This window comes from Camelus bactrianus, chromosome 33, assembly GCF_048773025.1.
Source record: "Camelus bactrianus isolate YW-2024 breed Bactrian camel chromosome 33, ASM4877302v1, whole genome shotgun sequence".
Taxonomy (NCBI): domain Eukaryota; kingdom Metazoa; phylum Chordata; class Mammalia; order Artiodactyla; family Camelidae; genus Camelus; species Camelus bactrianus.
Genome location: NC_133571.1, coordinates 6,137,247 through 6,155,104, shown reverse-complemented (window position 1 = coordinate 6,155,104; position 17,858 = coordinate 6,137,247). Strand labels below are relative to the sequence as shown.

General features: G+C 37.0%; 1 protein-coding gene across 2 annotated transcripts in view; it reads right to left on the bottom strand.

The window, feature by feature from the left end:
* The window catches only part of DDX10 (DEAD-box helicase 10), a 214,275-nt gene that overhangs the window by 187,081 nt on the left and 9,336 nt on the right, over positions 1-17,858 (bottom strand). For both annotated transcript variants that reach the window (XM_074356830.1, XM_074356829.1), the window contains exons 4-9: positions 17,212-17,370; positions 16,023-16,143; positions 15,218-15,407; positions 12,401-12,527; positions 9,124-9,286; positions 4,984-5,068 (exon numbers count right to left, since the gene is read on the bottom strand). In XM_074356830.1, the coding sequence (XP_074212931.1) occupies positions 4,984-5,068; positions 9,124-9,286; positions 12,401-12,527; positions 15,218-15,407; positions 16,023-16,143; positions 17,212-17,370 (845 nt within the window). The remainder of the gene's footprint in view (positions 1-4,983; positions 5,069-9,123; positions 9,287-12,400; positions 12,528-15,217; positions 15,408-16,022; positions 16,144-17,211; positions 17,371-17,858) is intronic.

The following is a 17,858-nucleotide window of genomic DNA, read 5'->3' as shown; positions in this document are numbered from 1 at the left end:
CATGTGGATACTCGCGGAAAAAGCATTCCAGTAGAAGAAACGGATAAAATAAAGGCCCTGAGGCAGAAACATACCTGGCATGCAGAAGAGATGGCAAGACCAGAGTGGAGCAAGGGAACACGCAGAGAACGATGGAAAATAAGGTTGGAGGGGGTTGAACAGTACAGGGCCAGGAGGTCACTGGCTTTTACTCTGAGTGAAATGCCATCAGAGGAGTGACATGATCTGACTCGCATTTTAAAAGGACCACTCTGTCTGCCGTGCTGAGGACAGCCAGCAGGAGGGCGGGGGGAGTGCAAGGGAACAGGGATTCCTAAGAAATCCCCCTTATCTGCCTCTATAGAGAGAGTGATCATACCCTACCCCAGCTCAGTGTTCCTTGATGAAAAACAAAGGGTTGGTTTTGTCTTTTTTTTTTTAAGCTTTAAATCCTAGATACTAACAAACAAAGGCAGAAGGCCACGCGAGGAAGCACAGCCTCTGTCTAGAAAAAGCTGATGAAAGACAGAATCTCAATGAAGGAATCAAAGTAGTAAGAATTTCCACCAGAAAAGACTGTTCCTATCTTGTACCTAAGACATACACAACATGCTTCAGTAAATTATTATCATGGAAACTGTCTTTCTACTTTTATATTTCAATTTACAAACCAATTAAAGATACTATTCAAAAAAATTCTCATTATCTATTCTATAAAGTACCAATATTTTTCACAAACCATGAACTCTTCACAAGTTACATTAGAAATTTTAACTAGCTTCCATCTTCATATTTGCTGTTGTTCTAAACTGATGCTGGCAGGTGTGCAAGGCAAAGAACTGGCCTCTGCTGCCCCCTACTGGAACCACATTTTGCTACGGAAGTCTCCCCAAAAATCTGAGATCCACAAAATGCAGCCAGGCAAATAAGGCTTAGTGGAAATACTGCTGGAATTATACCACTACTCTGGGAAACAAACAGTTATATATATAAAGTCTCACCTTTTACCTATAAACGGCCAACTGTTTATATATATTCACAGTTATAATATAAACTCCCATCTTCTACCCACAGGCCGCATTGTCCGAACAAAAGCATTTTAAAAATTAGGAGTATCTCATGTGTACTGACTTTCCATCCCCAAATCTTTTTTATTTTCAACTGGGCATTTTTATAAGAAATAGAAGAGCTTGGTTTTACGAGTACCCAAAACTGCAAGCCCTAAAGATATTTGCTTTTAAGTGATAGAATGTATCATGGGATATAGCTTTATGAAACTATATTCCTATTTAAGGAGATCACTTTGTTAAAAGGGGTGTGGATGGTTAAAAAAAAACAGAAATTTCTCTCAACTGCTAACAATCAAAAGAATTTTAAACAGGTGAAGAAACTAAAACAGAATAAGCACTTAAGGCAACAAGTACCAAAATCACCCTTTATTTTTACCTAAAACACAGAAAGGAAAAAAACACATTCCCCAAACCTTAGCTATTTTGCCACAAAACAGTGAATTCATCTCTCTACATCCGTACATTACAGTTCACTTCCAAAAGCAAACATTATCCGGCAACCTAGGTTTAATTACAGCATATACACAGGATTTTAATTAGTTTCAAATTTTATTTTAGTCTTTATTCAATTCAATTATCCAGTCTGATGGCCCACAAAACTTTCTAATTATCTCTAAGCCCATTAATGACAACTTTTAAACTGCAGTTTGGTTTTTCTTTTTTATTAGATTGTCAAAGAAAACATAAGCATTACATACCCAAAACCTTTCCACTGACTATAAATCTAAGACAGTCAATTCAAAATATTTTTAATTGGTTACAAAGGGTCAAACAGGCTTGTACTTTGAAAAATAATAAGCACATTAGAAACTACATTACAATAGTTTTTCAAATTGGTATTCTTCCTTCAAACACAATCATTGTGCTGTTGTACCCCCTCCTCATCTCCACAGTCATTAAAACCTATTTAATGCTCACCATGGCATGTTCAACGACATTAGATTTTTAACAACTTCTCCAGAACCAAGAACCCGGAAATATTTTCCCTTCTTGAATCTTTTCCTGATATACTGAGATGTCCAATAATCTTCACATAGGATGAATAATTTTAAAATACTGCTAAATGTATTCTGCAAAGGAATCAGTTTGTCCTGTACCTGCCCACATGCACTGGCACAACTAAAAAGCCTATCTGACCTGCACCCCAATGTTCATAGCAGCACTATTTACAATAGCCAAGACATGGAAACAACCTAAATGTCCATCGACAGATGACTGGATAAAGAAGTTGTGGTATACTTATACAATGGAATACTACTCAGCCATAAAAAATGATAAAATAATGCCATTTGCAGCAACATGGATGGATCTGGAGATTGTCATCCTAAATGAAGCCAGAAAGAGAAAGAAAAATACCACATGATATCACTTATATGTGGAATCTAAAAAAAAAGACAAACTTATTTACAAAACAGAAACAGGCTTACAGACATAGAAAACAGACTTGTAGTTACCAGTGGGGTAAGGGAGTAGGAAGGGATAAATCAGGAGTTCGAGATTTACAGACACTAACTAATATATATGAAATAGATAAACAACAAGTTCATATTATATAGCACAGGGAACTATATTCAATATCCTATAATAAATCATAATGGAAAAGAATATGAAAAAGAATACATATATGTGTCTGTGTATATATATGTATAAAACTGAATCACTCTGCTGTACACCAGAAATTAACACAACATTGTAAATCAACTATACTTCAATTTTTAAAAAATGAAAAAAAAAATGCCTGTTAATAAACTCACATCTCAAAAACCTACAGAAATCTGAAAGAAAACTTTCAGGTAATAGGGAGGTTTATGTGACTCAAAAAGATTATAACCTCTCAGGAGACAAAGATGTCTGCTTCTCTTTGCATGTGTAAACCTAAGAGAGTTGTCATTTGTTCCTGTGACTGCAACAAAATTAGAGATGGGAGTAAACTATCACATTCTGTTGAAATTACATATTTTATTGTCTGTATTCCTTCTCGGTTTCGAGACGAACAAGCTCAGGTGTTATGCCTGTTTTCCTCATTGTATCTCCCACCACGTACAATGCTTCGCACTTAACATGTATTTGTTAAATCCATACAGAACAAATGAATGAGTAAATCTAGATTACTTTCAGCTGTCTTTATAGTTTTCCATTTTATGGTTTTATTATATGAATCTGTTGTTCTTTGGTTCAACAATTTTAAGCAAAACGTATCTTAAACATATACCAGTATTGCTCAATAGAACTTTTCACAATGATATGAACGTTCTATAGCTGCTCTGTTTAATATGGTACTAACTACATGGGATTAACAGCAGCTTAAATGTGAGCAGTGTAACTAAGAAACTGAATTTTTATTTTAATTTAAATTTAGCTGTACTCAATTTAAATTTAAATAGCCACAAGTTGCAGCGGTTACAATACCGCGTGGCACAGAGACCACTCCTTAACTTCAGGGAAGGATGTTCAACCACTGACGAGGGGGTCAGCGTTTGGAGTTGTTTAAGGAAAGGATCACATTTTAGGATGCAGACATGTAGAATTCCTGTATTTTCCAGTACCCTCCACCTCAAAACAACTATCAAGAGTAGGTGGGATTTGAGTCTGAGTTAAAATACAGAGAGATACATTATAAATCATGTAGTTAACAGAGGAAGAAAATATCTTGTATTAAGAACTTGTATCTGCCAATCAAGACTGAACCCAATTGTCTACTCTGTGAAGTCTTCCTCCTGTATTTCCTCTGGAGCTCCCTCTTAAAACTTCTGTCAATACCGCTAATACTGTATATGCCTCTAAACTACAGATTGTTTTCAAGGTAACTAAAGCTTCCTTAATGGAATGGACACTACATCTTATTTTCATGCAGCAGCTCACAGTAGGCCTACCTCACATGTGGCTAGTCTTTCATAATGATGACCTGGTGAAAAAGAATGAAATTTGGGGTCAAAGACCTGAGTTCTAGTTCTGTCTCTGCCATTTTCTTAGTGATCTTGGGTCTAACATTTAATTGGTTATTTCCAATCCTTAACCATTACAAATATTGGTAAGATGAGTATCTTTATAAAAACTTTATTTTCTTAAGATCAATTTCTGGACAGGGAATTACTGAAGCAAAAAGAAGAACCTTAGGCTTTTGATAAGTACTACCAAATGCTACCTAGAAAGATGCTAACATTTATAATTCCCAGCAGCATACATCTCCCAACATCACTGCATTCTCAGCAGCAATGACGCAGCACGTTTTCCTTTGCATTCATCCAGTCACCTTTCTATGCCCTTTACTCCCAAATAACTGACTTTATTATATTCTTTTCCAGATAGTTACCCCACATTCGTGAGCAAACACAGGGTACTTTTACTGGGGAGAGGGAATGTGAGGGGCGGTGAAAAGGGAGTACTTGGGAGTGGCCTCCAACAAGGCCTCTAATTCCCACACTAGAAAAAAGGAAAAGGGAAACCTATGACTCAGAACCACCCTATCTCTTATAAGCACCTATCCAGAGAAGGTAAGAGCACAGAGCTAGCTTACAGGAGTCAGACAGCCTGGGTTCAAATCCTTGCTCTATGGATCTTCAAACAAACTGTTTAACTGCTCAAAAGACTCGAATTTTGTCATCTGAAAACAGAGATTGAATAAACAGTCTTATACTTCACTGACACGATTCAAAGACATGATGTTCAGTGAGCAGTTCTAACGAAAAGCTTAGTAAGGGAAGAAAGTTAGAACAAAAACACTAAAATAAGATTTTCATGCATTTTTCTCAGCACTCATCCTCCAGTCTCAGCCACAATGACTTATAAGAGCTGTCCACCTGCTATCAACCTACATCACAAAAATGCCAAACCAGCACTCACTCACCTGAACTCCTCCATTCTTGGTCTGTACACAGTTCAGGAAGCATGCTTTTTCACTTAGATAGAACCAAGAGCAAAGACACAAGCCTACCTGGCGGTTCTGCCTGCTCTGTGAATGTATGTGTTAGCATCCTCTGGACAATCAAACTGAAGAACCCAATTCACAGCTGGGAAATCTGTACAAAAAGAATATCAAGTTGAAAAACCAGGTCTAAGATATAACCCGCAGCACTATTTTTATTTTATAATGTTGCTTGCCAGGGCTTTCCATCACATCAAACTGACAGATATCATCTGTGAACTCTATTAAAAATAAAATTGACTGCATGAACCAAAAGATAATAAACACTTCTTTTCTTTGACAAACTGAAATAAAATTAATGACAGTGTTTGAATGTGAAGATTATTTTGTATCTGACACAGAAGAGACAGACCGCTTTGTGTCAGACAAATAATGAAACATCCTGAGAGTTAATAATCTAAAAGAACCACTTCTCATAGGTTCCCAGTGAACTATGAATCTGGTTTATAAATTTCGATGAAAATTTACTTTTCCTGCTATTTCCATCTCCATTCAAATTAATAATGTCTTTTTAAATCCCTCTCCTCATTTCCTAGCAATAATTACTCCATATATATTTCCGGCTGCAAAAATTTCCATTCATTTCCAGAGATCCTGGTCTCAACGACTTAAGAGAACTACCTCTAGTCATTTATGGACTTTGCCATAAGGATTTCAGATCGACTTCTATCACAGAGAAAAAAGCTGAGGGAGGGAGAGAAGGAGAGAGGGAGGGGGGCAGGAGAGAAGGAAATGGGGAGGGGAGAAGGAGGGAGGGAGGGGAGAATGAAGGAAGAAGGAAGGAAGGAAGGAGGGAGGAAGGGAGGAGAAAAAGAAAAAGACTAAGAAAAAGAAACAGATTTTGGGAGACAATACCTATGGATACCTACCTATAAAGATAAAACCTATCACTAAGCTATATAAGCTACTCAGAAGGGTTGAATCTACTGAAATGGGCAAAAATCAAGAAAAACAAAACAAAGATATTTAGAGAACTCTGTCTCTTGGGACCTGAAAGAGCCAGGCGCCTCAGAAGGCCAGGGCACGTGTGCCGGCTGTAGACAGAAGGCAGGTTAAAGGCGGCACTCAGACCCTCGGGGCCCCTCCCTTAGCCTACACACTGGGTCTCCTGACAAAGAGCTGGAGTCCTTCTCCAGAGGAAGTCTTCTAACCAAGACACCAGAGAGAGTGGAAGGCAGAGGCACCAGAGCCAGAGTGAAACAGGGGTTCTGAGTGAGTCTGCATGCCACCTGGGAGCGTCTGTGTCTCCTTCCTTGCTAGGCTTCTAGAGAGAGCCAGATGCAAGCTTAACCCCTCTGCTCATGGGGCTGAAGCAGTACCCTCTGGAGAGACTGAATATTCAGAAAGAACAGACTTTGACACCTTGGGTCCTCCACAACATGGCCAACTCTGTCCAAATCCCCTCATAATGAAGGCCATTTGTCAGCAAGCCTCATCCAAGTACAAAACACTTCAAAAAAGCTTTCTGATGCCTCACTGTTAAATTCAGTAAGACACCCAATTGCAGTCAGTCGGGGAAAGCCTCAGAAGTGGAGACACAGACAAGTAAAAATGAAACTCAGCAGAAACAGAAACAATGAGAAGAGGACTTTAGTATCTTCAGGGAGATAAAACACTGCATGCATCAAATAAGAATAAAAGGCTGTTAAAAAAAGGAAATCCTGGCACTTAATTAAAATTTTAATTAGAAAAGTTGAAATATAAAGTCAAGAAATCCCCCAGAAATAACCAGAAAAAGACAATGAGATGGGCAAGAGAAGAAACAGGAAAAGCAGAGAACTGATCAAAGAGATCAGATATTCTTCCAGAAAGAGGAAATAAGGAGGGGAAGGGGAAAACGTTATAAGGTAGGAGAAAGGAAACAATCTAAGTATACAAATTCCCCACTAGCAAACTACAATCACATATCAAAATAAACACTGACTCTTTAACCAAACCACCAAAGAAGTAATTCAGAGGTAAATTTCCTGCAACTAAAAGACATGAATCTCTATTCTTTGCTGTTCAATATCGTAGCCATTCAAGTTTAAATTAAAATTTAATAAAATTAAAAACTCATTCTTTCCTCATGGCACTGGCCACATTTCAAGTGGTTGACTGTCATGTGTAGCTGGTATCTGTGGTATTAGTGCAGACACAGAACATTTCAATGATCACAGAAAATTTCTGGACATTCATATAATAGAGCTTCAGGATAGTCACTGCACATTTTTGTAATAAAAAGACTAAAACCCAAATCTGCGCTACTAAAACCTAAATGGGGATTACTCTAGGAATATATTAATTCATACTATGAGATACACCATGTAAATACATTAGAACTTTATAAATCAACATGGAAGGGCTTGAAAAGCAAGTCACAGACTAGCATGTGTAATATTGCTTACACAGAAACTTCATAAACACCTAAGATAATATTATATACTGCTTATGAATACATTCATATAAGCTTTTTAAAATAAACTAGGAGACTCTTGACATTCTTCGTGCCATAGTTAAAATCTATGAACCCCTTCTCAGCATATTTTTAAATGCATAAAGTAAAATCTATAGAATTATAAGAGAAAACAAATATAATGCAACATTTGTATTGAATTGTAATATATATTTTGCAATGCATATGCTTGTTTAATAACACACTAAATAACACAGCCTAGTTGGATGTCTAATAACCACCATAAAATCAAAATAGTACAAGTGGAAACAATATTCCAAGATATCTACAGAAACTGTAATGTAAAATGAAAATGTCTATAATTTCAATTGATGACACTCTTACAGGTACTACTAAAACCACGACAATTCGCTGCTTACATTCATAATCGAAAAAAATGCTAAATCTCAGTTAAAGGTTAGTGAATATATATAATTTTTTCCCCATCAGTTCACAGACCCTCCTGAATTCTATCACCAACTGGACTATAATTGAGGAGTCTTCAATTAAAAGGTTACCTACCAACTATATGAGAGTAACTGTGTAGGGAAAGGAGGAGAAGGAAAAAATGAAACAGGAAAGGGTACAAAAATATTTCAATTACATCTACTAAATATTTGGTTTCTTTAAGAAACTCCAAGGAAACTATGACAATATAGTAGTATCTGTTCATTGTGATGTATATAGAACACATATTACATATGCAATATAATTAATGGCTTATGCTGACCTTAACTATTTTAGGTTCAAAAACCGGGAGGGGCAGGGTGGAGTCAGAGCATAATATACATAGATACAAACACAACTAAAATGTTTCAAAACTATATATTCAAAACAGTGATGAGGGTAGGAGAGTGTGAGGAGGGGAGGCGGGATATGTTATTGGGCAGCTGAGAAAACAGCTTGGAGAGCTTTAAAAATATGCAGACTTGGCTACTGCCTCCAGTCACACAGGAATGAACTGATACAATGACTGAGATATGCTTTAAAATACTCCCAGAAGGACAGGAGACAGGAGGAAAGGGGGATCATGAAAAAGATAATTGCCAAAACTGGCTAATACGTATATGACAGTACCTTGGACTCAATCTCTATATGTGTCCTTAAAATTTCCCCTAATAATTAACACAATAAAATTAAGTGATTGAAGAACTCCAACCACCTATTTATTATTATCCTTTGTTCTCACCTCTAAACTAGTTTTCCTCTGTAATTAGTTCCATACCCTACTCCAGCCCCAAAAGCCACCAGTCGTAGAATATTATCATAGTGGCTTTTTCAAAGTTTAAACACATTAAATGTAATGATAGTTAAATAAAAATTAGAATGTTTGGAGACAAGAGGACTTCACTGGTTTTCCTTGCTAAGTCAGTTATAGCATTTGTCAAGTTTCCAGTTTTCACAGAAACAGGACTTTTTTCTTATCTTTGAATTTTTCACCCTCCTTTGATCCTGTAGGCGCCTCAGGATTCTAGGATGTCATTATTATCATGAAACAATGCAAGCACAAAAGATGAAAATATTACAAAACTTTTCACTGATGTATCCTTAGTGTTCAGTCATGTCAGTTATCCATTTACTTATTTTTCTTTTATAAAATAAGAAAGCCCTGAGTATGTGAGTCAAACTATTTGTATTCCCAGAATACAGCCATTTATAAAGCAAACTGTATTTCCCATGATCACAGAATATTTCCTCGTAAGAGGTTTTCTTACCCAGGCCCCTGGCTGCTATATCAGTGGCAAAGAGCACCGCAGCTCTCTTGTGTACAAACTCATTGTAGACTTCCATTCTTCTCATCTGCTGCTGCCGGCCGTGCAGGGCGAGGATGGAGATACCAGGACGCAGCCGGCAGAACACCCGGTACAGGTACTGAACCTAGGCGTTAACAGGAAAATGATTTTGGAACTTCTGGATAGTAAGAGGAAGTAAGCTTATGCGTTGAATAGAAAAAAAAAAAATGTATTACAGAGCACAAGTTCCAATTAAAAAAATACAGAGCAGAGAAAGGGAAATGTAGAGTTGTAGGCTTCAAGCATTTTTGCTCACATTGTTCCCCAAATGAATTTTGAAAAAAATATACTTTCCTTAACATTTTTAAGTTAGTGTCTGACATTTTCCCAAATTTAAGCGGTTTTAAAGAGTGGAATTTCTGGTACATTGCAAATATATTTTGAAATACATCCTTAACTCTTATAAATCTATCCACTTGATTCTAAATGGCATAGCAATTTGATATCCAACACCAGTTACTTAAATATGTATAAAAATAATGGGGGAAATTATGTATGTGTGGGGTAGGGCCCCTCAAATTTTACTGCAAACCTGAAACTACCCTAAAACAGATAAAGTCTTTAAAAAGAAAGATTACTAACAAACTGTGAGGAAACTCTTCTCTAACAGAAAGACTTTACATCATTTCTTTACCTCCTGAATTCATACTTCTATTTCCTGAATTCACAGAATTTTATCTTAACTGTTTTATGCTTGAAAGTCTCTTATTGATCACTTTATCACATGATTTTCTACAACTTATGCATACATGAGTTTTAATTTTAATTTCCTGTAGCCATAAAGCTGCATTAAAAGTTCTAAGACTGAACTATTATTACAACTACTAGTATAGAACTGGCCAAAACAAGAAATCTTAGAATTTGATTTAAAACAAAACAGACATAAAAAATAAAATTCTATTATAAATATATTTTTTAATATATGAGACTAGGTGGAGCTGACTGTTACTTTAGTTTCATTTCTCTTTAGTTTATGTACTCATAAATGACTACTACTGATAGCTAGATGAGGCAGAGTACAGTAAGATTTTATTCCTATTTCTTAACACAGGTGTTCAGAAAAATCTCTTCATGAAAACATAGAAAATGGACTGGAAGGAACCTTAACTTTCTGAGCTCTTGTAAGATATGTCAAAAATATGATAGATTACAGATAATTTTACCCATCAGCTAAAAATTCCATTAAGTCTTCTTTCGAATTCTGTTGAAAGAAAAGACTGGGAAACCATCTGAATTGCAAAATGACTTGTTACCCAGCATTAGTCATTCACTTTCTCAACAGTACCCTGGTGCTAGGAAAGTTCTCTGATCCTGAGATGATGCACCCAGAAGATTAGGAATAGAGGGACCCCTGCCTTTCTTTTATAAAGTTTTAAAAGAACTGCCATGAAAGGAGAGATGGAAAAGGAGAAATTGCAGACCAGATCACAGACACACTCTCAGGAAAGCCAGCCTCAGAAAAGCACATACGGGAACTGAAGAAGTGTAAAGTGAGCCCTCGAAAACTTCCTGCCGTCGGCATCTCGAGTCAAGACTGCCCTTTATTCTCACGCTTGAAAAAAACTAGCTGATGTGGAAGATACAAAATAAAGCCACGCAGGTCCTAAGTAAGGAGTTCAATTTACAGAAAGGTCACTGAGGTGTTTTAAGCAAAGCAGTGATATATTCCTTTCCACTTTCCAAAGATTACTCCTGCTATAATGCAGAAGTGCCTCAGAAAAGAAAGGAAGGGGATGGAAGCCCAAACAGGAGGCTAAGAGAAAGTTAAGCATGGTTCGGACTGCACTGTAGCATGAGGCGTGGTGAGAACTGGGAAAATTAATGAGTATTGGCAATAGATTGAATATGAGTTGGAGACATGCAAGAATTAAGGATTCGTTCCTTTAATGAGATGGGAAAGAGGTGGAGGAGGCAGATCACAGGGATAGGAAATCTTAAATTGCTTTTTCTAGGTTAAATTTAAGATACCCTCTAGACACTCAATTGGGAAATCTCTAATATTCAAGTGAATACACAACCTGGGGCTCAGGAATGAGGACACGGATTAGGAAGCTGTTAGAAAACAGAGGGCATTTAAAGCCATGGAACTAAAAAGGTATAGAAAGAATATAGATAGAGAAAGGGCAGAATATACTTTGTCCACTGAGAAGAGGAAAAGCAGAGTACTACAGGTAAAAATTTAAACATCAACTCTTAAAATCACTTCCTCGTATGTAGATACTAAAAACATCCCGTCTTTATAAGATGTAAAGTTCTAAAAATCTAAAGTAAGTCCTTAAAAAATCTGAAGTCATCCTTTACATGGAAAAATAGTAAGGTTTTGTGCTTTCCCCCAACAACAGACAGACCACTACTTATCTTCCCCATAAGCTGGAGGAAAACTCACTGCATATTTATCACGCTAAGCTACTACAAAAGCTGTAAATCTAGAATCAACCTACTATAAGTCAACAACTATATGACATCAGGAAATCTGAAATAAAGTAGAGGAAAAGTGTCTCACAAAAATCAACCACAGTTGCTTTCCTTTAAGGGAAAAGATCAAGTTTTCTTATGTATCACTGAATCCCTTACTTATAAGCACATAAGACTACTGTTATAAGACAAGTGTTCAAGAAATGCTGATTAACTAAATAAAGATATTAACAAACACTACAGAAGGATAGGAGAGAGTACAGTGCATTGGAACACGGGGATTGGGGAGTGTCAGAAAAGGACTTTCAGGTGTAACATTGGAGCTTAGCCTTAAAGGATGTTAAATATTCCTCCAGAATTAGGGTGAAGGGATGCAGGGAGATAAGCACGAACAAAGGTCTGGAGGCATGGAAATAAAAGGCATCTTCTGCTCGGTGTTCGTGGAGGGCAAGGTGGGTGTCAGGTTATACAGACCTCTAGTCTAGCCATTCTATCATTCTATTGTTGGTTCTACCAATATTTATTGAGGGCTACTATGTTCTAAGTATTGTGCTAGGTACCAACAATACTGAAGTAAAAACAGTTTCTGTCCTTCTTTTTTGAGCTTCAAGTCTCATCCATGGATTCCTTTAAAATGAAGACACAGGATTCTCATTATCTACAAATTCTTCCACACCTAGCACTGCAACTATTAAAATAGACAAACAGCATTTTCAACGGAAATTTGATATTTTAAAAAGGATGATTTAACACAAATAACTTAAGAAAAACAAACAATAGGTACCTCTTTACAACTGGAAAAAAATACAATACTTTTCTTCTTCAGGTGGCTTCTCAAAAAGGAATACAGCACACTTATTTTCTGCTGCAGCTCACAAACTATGTAGTTCTGTTCCAAAGTGGCAGGGGTGCTCATGGAAATAAGAGGGAAAAATGTTAAAAATATGCCACATTGGTAACTTTGAAATCCAGACCACAAAACAAAGGAACGTTAACAGTGGCGTGACTCTCAAATTTTTCACATACACATATATACATACCCCAAAAAGAACTTGTCTGTTGTCCCTTAAGAAACGAATTTAGCACATGATTCAAATACATTCAAGATCCCTTACAGAGTATGTATCAAAAATATACAAGCAAACAGGGGGCACCTCTGCAAGGGTAGGGTCAAGGATCAACTGAAGGGGCATGAGGAACTCTCTGGGCTGATGGTAATGTTCCACCTCTTAGTAGGGCCATGGGTTATACAGACATACATATTTACCAAAACTCAGTAAACGAACTCTTAATTTGTTCATTGCACTGTATGCAAATCTTACATCAAGAAAGAAAATCTCGATACAAATACTGAACTCTAGATAGTGGTATACAGATACGTATACTGAAATACTTAGGGGAGGCGCACAGGTGTCTGCAAATTACTCTGAAATGCATCAGAAATAAGATGAATTGATATATAGAGTGATGGGTAAACGGACAGTAAGTGGATGCTACCATTAAGTGGCATCTAGGTGGGCACACGGTTTTCACCATAGAATTCTTTCAACTGTGCTGCATGTTTGAAATTTCTCATAATAAAAATGCTGAGGAGAAATACACATGCATTTACTCTTTGAACTAATAAACCTACTTTTAGGATTGTGTTCCAAAAAATACTCTGGTAAAAACACAAAAAGATATAGTATTATTTATAAAGAAAAAAAAAGATGGAAATCAGCCCATCAGCAGAAAACTTGTGGAATGAATTATTGTACATCCACACAGTAAAGCATCACGCAACTGTAAAAGAGAAATAAGTAATCTATATAGTGCAATGGAGTGATCTCTGGGTCCTATTGTTAAGTGAAAAAGCACAGCAAAATAGTACATAACATTTGGTACCATCATCAGGGTGGGGTACATATATAGGTGTGTGTGTATATTCACACACACACAGGCATCCCTGTGGGTGTGTCAGTTTATACAAAGGGGGGAAAAAGGGCAACATACAGCAATATAAAGGAAACACACTGATATATTTTTTCTAAGTATACTATGATAAACAAATTCAGAAAGATTCAATTTTGACTATTCTGGTCTTTTACAATTTGAGAGTAAATATTCTTTTATGCCTTAAAATATTCTTAACCATAATTTCTCAGGGTATACTAACCAAATTCTTAAGTTGATAAAGGGGAAAATTCAATAATGACATTACACAAAATTCACAACAGCATCTGCTTATAACAGTATTTCTGGTGAATTCAAAATTACAGAGTCCCACAGTCACTCTCATATAACCTCCAGTTCTGTAAATTATGTTGCTAAATACCTGCCTTCTAAAATGTTTTCCGAAAGTCACATTTTTACAACTGCATTTCAAGAATCATTTATAAAATAAACAGTTTTTGCATTCAGTTTTTTCTAACTACCTCTATGATCTACAGATAATGACTAGCTTATCCACAGAAACTGACAGTAAGGATAACATATACAATTAATTTACATAAATTATAAAGTGTTTTAGAGACTACCTAATGATTGAAAAATTAGTGTCTGGTAAAGACACTACTGAGTTTTGAAAACAGGCAGAAAGGAAACAGCAAAAAGAACAAAGACTATCAAAAGACCTAGAGAGTCTAGATTATCAAATTAACTGTACCAAGAATTGCAATAACTATCTCAATACAACTTCACAAACAAAAATCAGTATCTACTTAATGGAAAGCCAAGGAGGAAACGATACATCAAACACCTCCTGCTATTCCATTCCTGAGTTGCTGATAACCAAAGTTACCCGTACTCGGATTCTCCAAAGTTTACCCATTAGGGTCACCTGGAAGAACAGAATCTAACCTCTGCTCAGGCTGTTTGTTTTTTTTTTCCCGCTCAGGCTTTTTTTAATCCAAGACATCTATTGGTTGAACAAGGTCAAGGTAGGCTCGTATTCCCTGTATTTAAAGACTTGGCATAAACCCACGTACTTTACTCTCCAGTTTCAGTGAGACCAAGACAAAACTATAGTTTCTGGAATGTTTTAAACAGAAAGATATTTTGCTAAATATTAATGCATTTGATAAAATATGTTCCATAGCCAATTAGTCCTGCAAAATACAGCTAAGAAGAATGATTCTGTACCAAAATAATCTCTGTGAATGCAGGAAGCTTTATTCATCTCCCACTGCTTTGGAGAATCACAACGTCCATGAAAACGTTAAAGGCTCTGAGAAGTCTTGAAGAACACTGCTTTGCCTCAACTCAACATTTACTATTTATGTATCTAGGAATGCATCTCCCTACCCTATCCCTATTTTGTGGGGGACAGTTGGTGAATAAATACCTATTAACATTTTATGGAAAAATATTTGTTCCCCAGACCACATTTGGGGAAATACTGAATTAGTCTCACATTTAAAAGTGCATTGAGAATTTAAATAATTTTTACCAATATTTTACCAATATATCTACCAATATATTTGCACAGTTAAGGAATAATACATAAAATGATGTTTTATTTCCTACAAAAGTTGTATTAATTTGAAATGTTAAACTCTTCATCTTAGAAAAAGAGTGAAGACTGATTTTGACTGAATCAAATCTGGTTTCAAAGAGTACATACCTATATTTTGCTTTTTCATGAACCCAGATGTACTCAGGGTTTTTTAAACTCAAGCGTGCAAGGTCCTTTACAGACTTGGTTTGCGTAGCTGAGAAAAGCAAAGTCTGACGTTTCTTGGGAAGGTTTTCAATAATAGCATTCATGGTATCAGCAAAGCCCATATCCAGGATTCTATCTGCTTCATCAAGAACTAAAAAGGGAAAATGCAAGTTGAACTACAATATTTCAGACATACATTAGGAGAAATGCAATGTGGTATTCGGGACTGGATCCTAGAACAGAAAAAGGGCATTAGTGGAAAAAGTGGTCAAATCCAAATAAAGCCTGGAACTTATATAATGTGCCAATGTTAATCACTTAGTTTTGGCAAAGGTACCAAAGTTATGTAAGATGTTACACTAGGGGAAACTGGGGGAAGGAAGGGCATAGAGGAACTCTGTACTATCACTGCAAGTCTCCTATAAATCTAGAATTATTGCAAAATAAAAAGTTGATTTTAAAAAAATACACATTAGGTCGCATCATAAGATGTACCTTAAAAGATAAAACCTCTTAGCAATGCCAAATACTGAAGTGTCTAATTTCATACAGAAAAGAGTGCTTATATCTTTCTAACTATTTTGACTAAAAAAAGGTCTTAATAGTACTCTCTGGATTTAGAACCATATGCCAAAAAATTATTTCAAGTTATTTCTCAGATCTTTAATCACAATACTTTTTCAATAAAACACTCCTATCATTAAAATTTATGAGGGCTCCCTCCTAAGTCCAGATTCTTTTCATTAGAAATTCGTTAGAAACTCACCTAACATTTGGAGATTGGTAGCATGGAAACATATTGTCTCATCCATGTGTTGAAGAAGCCGACCCGGTGTGCAGACGAGTATATTTATGTTATTGATCCTCTCGGCTTCGTGTTTCAGATCCTGAAAACAGTTGTTCCTTCTGATTACATACACAGACACATCACTGAGCAGCCTGTGGACCAGAACTATGCAAGCCATCTGCACGTGGCAGGTCATCACAGCAATGGAGGGACTCTAGAGATTCATGTAGTGTCTCCCTCCTATTTCCACAGCACAGCCAATTTCCAGGCCAAGTAAAAGTCCTTAGTAAAGACCCAAAGAGCTCAGAGTTCCTCTGGATTCTTAATCATATCCAGGATTTTTGAGGCCAAGAGAAATATATGAATTCTCCAAGTCTTTCTTTCCTCCTGTATCTACCAGAACCGACTTAAAAACTAGAATTATCCTCGTTCTTTAAGTCAGACCCCAGCGGCATTGATCGGGCTCTCTGACACCACTCACTGCACTTCATGGACTGAAAAAAAGAGCTGAATTCTCTACCTTCTAGAAGATCTCTCCTCAAACCAAGAGCCACAGACGTTAGCTACTAAAGTTGGGTGGCAGGTTCACAGGTCTGTGAGGGTGTGTGATACTGTTCTTTTTGTGCACATTTGCATGTAGATTCGAGAATTCAAGTATTTATCCTCACAATCCAGGAGAGACTCTAGCAGAGACAAATAATCCAGGTAAACTAGAAGAAAGGGGAGTGGAACACTAGGCTTTCCCAGGACCTAAAATGAACACTCCTCAAAACTCTCTTCTACCTTCCTCTCTTCTGCTGCTGACCCAGCAATGTTCTGAATCATTCAACCTCTTACAGATACTTTACTGAAAGGAACGAGTCCACACACTGAAATGGTACCTTTCCCGATGCCTAGTAACAAATACATTTACGTATTAGTTAAGAGTTCATTAGTCTCAGGGAATCTGACCAGTTCAGATACCCTGACAAAACAGACTCTCTGGACCTGCAAAACCAACCACCAGCCTCTAGATGGCAGTCACCACATCAGGATGCTCCCACCCCCTTCTAGGGGGCCAGCCTGACTGTTAATAGATGAAATCTCCACCTTTTCCCAGTCAACTGTATCACTGCTCCAACATAAGCTATAGAAGGAAAGAAAGGAGGACAAGGACAAAAAATCAAACCTTTCCACCAATGATGAGGCCAGCCGAGAAGTCGTGATTCTTCCCTACTTTCCGGAGAACCTCAAAGGTCTGATAGGCCAGTTCTCTTGTAGGTGATATAATCAGGACCCCCAACCCATCCATTGAGGTCCACTGCAGACGATACAAGGCTTCCAGCACCTCAAAAAACACAACAAACTGAAGTTCAGTAAGTCCTTTAGAGAGGCAGCTTTTTGATTCCTGAGTCAACCTTGCCCCTCCAAATCAAAGGCACCTTCCAAGCAGACAGCACACCAATTATGAGTCTCATCCAATCACAAAGAAGCTGTTTGCTTTGCTTTGCTTTTTCTTCTGTCCACCAGAAGCATCCTCCCCCAAGCTATAGAGGAAAAGATGCCCCATGGCAGCTCAGCTGTTGCCAGGGTCATGCCCTAAGGAGACTGGTCATCAGTGACAGGTCTGTCCAGCCTACAGGCCATTAAAACAGATTTCAGAAAATTATTTGTCTCCATTTTCTGAACAGAAACCACATTAAAATAAACTCTCCTCTGTGCAGCTGCTTTAGTTATACCATGACTGAATTTTCTACTTATGGAGAAACTTTGTTACAAAAAATTAGTATTTAAGAGAAAAATGGTTAACACTTGGAATAAAAAATCAAAAGTGAT